Here is a 4,389-nt window from a genome sequence, read left to right as displayed (position 1 = left end):
ATAACAGTATTTAAGAAAATTATTTAAAAATACAACATATTGATGAAAAACTTAGAAAGAATACTCATCTATCCACAAATATTATTGTTAATCCAATTTCTATATCAAAAATTCTAAAACCATATCTATCTATAACCAAAAACTCTCTAATTTCTAAATCACAAACCCTAATCTACAGTGTTTCTCTAAAAAATGAAAACTTTCCAAAAGTATCAGTTTTTAAGAAAATTATTTAAAAATACAACCTATTGATTAAAAACTCAGAAAAAATACTCATCTATACACAAATATTATTGTTATCCGAATTTCTATATCACAAACCCAAATCTACAACATTTCTCTAAAAAATGAAGCAGTTTTTAAGAAAAATATTTAAAAATACAACATATTGATGAAAAATTCTTAAAGAATACTCATCTATCCAAAAATATTCTTATTAGCCGAATTTCTTAATCACAAACCCAAATCTACAATATTTCTCAAGAAATCTGAAAACTTTCCAAAAATAGTAGTTTTGAAGAAAATTATTTAAAAATACAACATATTGATGAAACATTCAGAAAGAATATTCATCAATCCACAAATATTGTTGTTATCCTAATTTCTAAATCATAAACTCAAATCTAGAGTATTTCTCTAGAAAATTAAAACTTTCCAAAATAACAGTTTTTAAGAAAATTATTTAAAAATACAACATATTGATGAAAAACTCTTAAAAAATACTCATCTATCCACAAATATTATTGTTAATCGAATTTCTATATCAAAAGTTCTAAAACCATATCTATCTATAACCAAAAACTCTCTAATTTGTAAATTACAAACTCTAATCTACAGTATTTCTCTAAGAAATGAAAACTTTCCAAAAATATCAGTTTTTAAAAAAATTATTTAAAAATACAATCTATTGATATTAATGATAAGTAGATAAATTCATCAGCGCATTTAGTAAAATACATATCCACCCACAAATTACAATTCATATAATAAAAAGGATATATTTGACATAATAAACACCCAAAATATAGACTGACTAGTGAAAAACCCTAACGCTCTAACGCTCCCAGACACGGGGCTCGAGGTACTCTGTGATTCAATGCGCTCCGGCGCCGACGACGCGTTTTCTCGCCGGCGCTGGCCACTCCCGACAATGTCGTCCTCTGTCTTCATCTCTCTGCTCGTTTCTCGTTTCATCTCTCGTGTGCTCCGGAGTCGTAGCGTTTTGTTAACAGGAGAAAGGGGTCCCCGGCGGAGCCTTCGATGGAGATAAGAGCTTTGGTTCGTCGTCTTCACTGCAGTTCTCCTGACGGCGCCTCCTCTTTGGTGGGTCTCCTCCCCAACGATGAGTCGAGAGGGTTCTCTCACCACCGTTGTACTCTGGTTCCCGTGAACCTCTCTCTGGCTGTCGACGGACAAGCCACACCGTCGACTTTGTCCTTGCTCTTCTATTGCTCACGGAGTTCAGATCTCAACGTACAAACTCTCGCTTTCCGCCACTGGGAAGTGAGACAACAAATCAACTGGGTGTTGCTCCTTTTCACTTATACGACGCCAGAATCCACGACAACTCAAGCCTAAATCCGGATCTAATCCGAAGCTCTTCACTTTCCTCGCCTCTAAGTGTGTTGTCATCTTCTCCTGCGTGCCCTCTTCTCAACCGCGGCTCAGCTCACCTTCACCAACCGTATCTTTCGCCATCCGGCTTCGATGGTAACCCAGCTTACCTCAGTGAACCTGTCTCTCCGCCGGCGAGTGCCATATATCTCTCAGTCGACGTCATAGGTACCACCTCCGACCTTCAACCTAGATCCATGACGTCTCGTAACTTCCTGGCGTATGCCTTTGCTTCTGAACTGAGATCTATACCTAAGTGTGCCTGGCCCAACTCTTTTGCTGAAGCTTATATTCAAATTATCAAGATTCTAAAGGCCAGACTATCAGTTCAAGACGTGAGATATTTAGCTGCTGGTCTGAATTCTTTGGATAATTTGAAGATTTCCCATGGGTTCATAGGGGTTTATAATCTGAGATTATTGCAATATCACTTCTTTAGGAAGAATTTGTCATCATCCTTCTCTAATGAGGAGAGTATTTCACCACCATACCTTCCTTCAATGAATGGAGATGTCCTCTTGGGTTCTATCCCGAGCTTTTGTTTCAACTTACTCACCGGTTTGTCACCTTGTGTAACGGTCTGTACGGGGCCAGAATGTGCAATTGAGATTACTTCGGTTCTTCTCGTTGGTGGGGGTTGTTCCTCAACGTCACTTGTGACTATTTCTCAGCTGTCCGACTTTGTCGTGAATGCTCTCCAGACGCATTCAAGCGTTGTCTTGAGTCCGCTGTCATTTTCATATGAAGATTTATCCTGTTTGATTTCATTTATCCTTGTAGTTTATTGTTTGTTTCCAAGAGGATGCTTAATTCCCTCTTGTCTTTGTAGTTTTTGAAGTTATGTTTAATGAAAGTTGTGTTTCAAAAAAAAAACATCCAAAATATTCAAGTCTCCCGGACCACCACAAAGAAAACATAAAAACAAACAAACAAGGCCACTGAGTTTGTTGCAAGGCAAGTCCCTACATTACAAAATAAGACAATTCAGACAAAGCCAAAGACAAGTAAAAGATAGGATAAGGAATATGCAGTAAACAGCTACGATGAGGTCTACTAAACTGAAGTTAACCAAATTTCAAACTAGGATGTACAATGATTTAAATGATTAACCACTGAGAAGGCTAACTATATAATATTTTGTAGTAAAACGTTTCGAAGCAGTCTGCCTGTAGTAGAATCGAGTATTTTGAAGTAATCTACGAATGCGTAAAACATTTTTATTTATAAAAAAATCGTAAAATTTGAACAAATAAAAGTCTTAGGCAGTGGAATATTTGTAAGTAGCTGGAAATAATAATGTTTCTTTTTGCCCTCTAGCTGTCACTGGATATGAACCAGACTTGGTACATAATTAAACAAAAGTTGCGAATGTAAATGCAAATTAGAAGATGCTCCAAAATCCAGTAGCGTGACTTCATTATCCTCCCCAACAATGTATTGCAAGACGTAGTAGAGCTTGGCCTTGGCATTGTCACGGCTACGTATCCACCTTTCAAGACATGTAGCGATTTTCTTCTCATCATCCACCAAGAAACTTGTCTGGGTGCAATAGCCAAGACGAGGATCATCCAAAGCGAAGATCTTGCTCCACGACACAGCTTTGGGATCATCAATAGGACTGCTTATCCATATCTCTATCTCTTTTCCAAGTCTATCATGGGGTCGTAATAACACTGAAAGCTTCTCTTCTCTAACAACCGATAGAGACACAGTATGGAGTCTACAATACGGGCCAGGAAGGCACAGACGTCCAAATCTCTCTGTTGTATAATCAAAGCTCAGTAAATGCATGCACGCATCAAACTCTTTTGAATCCGAAGCACACCAGTAGGTCTTTCCTTTCAAATACACGCTGTAATGAGCAAACTGTAATAAGCAGTCTGGAGTGACATCATGAGGAATCCTCCAGCATGAATCGGAGTTGATCTCACAGATTTCAAATATTAGCTTCTCGTAACAAGGCACGTGTCTCAATAATTTATAGCTATAATTATTTTCTTGGTAGCACCTTCCAAGAGTAAAAGTTACCCAAAACATGACACGATCGCTGGGATCGGTGATCCACTTGGTTTGACCAGTACACGGGTTCCAAACCACGATTCTATTGTAGAATTCGCTGGTGCATAACAACAAGCCATCGCAGTGAAAGACATGAGATATCCTGAATTGAGCTGAACAAACCGGATCTATTAGTCCAAGCTCACCACGGAATGAGCAAAGCCTATATTCCTCCGTTAGCTTGAGAACCATATATTGCTTTGGGGCTTTATCAAAGTGATTTTTTGCGAATCTCCTATCGTTGAATATACCGTTCCATAGTTTGCATGTTGATCGTAAACGTTTCAGACATGTGGCCGGAACACGACTTAGTATCTCCTCTACTAAATTATCTGGCAACATCGTCATCATTGTCTCTTAATTTTTTTTCTCTGTAAATATAGGTTATGACCATATATCCTTTATATATATATATGGTCATTGTCTTTTTTTCACAAATAAAAAAGTAAATAAACAAAAACCTTTCCTTTTATTATTTTGTTAAGAATAATTTATTGGAAAAATAGATTTAAAAGAGGAATTGGATTGCATATACTGTACATAATAACTCCAAAAATTAATTGTTTGACTATACAATACTTTGAACATGCTATATATATATATATATATATATACTAGGTGACTTTCCCGTGCTTATTTTAAAATTAATATAATATAAAAATATTAATATTAATATTTTAATTTTAGTTACTTTGTAATTTAGTTAGACATGTAATT

The 4,389-nt window shown here is 36.4% G+C and overlaps 1 protein-coding gene across 1 annotated transcript; it reads right to left on the bottom strand.

Annotated features, from left to right (window-relative positions):
• Positions 1 to 520: 520 nt before the first annotated feature.
• LOC125580603 (probable F-box protein At5g47300) lies at positions 521 to 4,025 on the bottom strand. Its single transcript, XM_048745320.1, has one exon. It carries the CDS (start codon positions 4,021 to 4,023, stop codon positions 2,935 to 2,937), a length of 1,089 nt encoding a protein of 362 aa, XP_048601277.1. The 5' UTR covers positions 4,024 to 4,025; the 3' UTR covers positions 521 to 2,934.
• Positions 4,026 to 4,389: the final 364 nt, after the last annotated feature.

This window comes from Brassica napus, chromosome C1, assembly GCF_020379485.1.
Source record: "Brassica napus cultivar Da-Ae chromosome C1, Da-Ae, whole genome shotgun sequence".
In the NCBI taxonomy this organism is placed as follows: domain Eukaryota; kingdom Viridiplantae; phylum Streptophyta; class Magnoliopsida; order Brassicales; family Brassicaceae; genus Brassica; species Brassica napus.
This window is presented reverse-complemented; position numbering and strand designations above follow the sequence as displayed.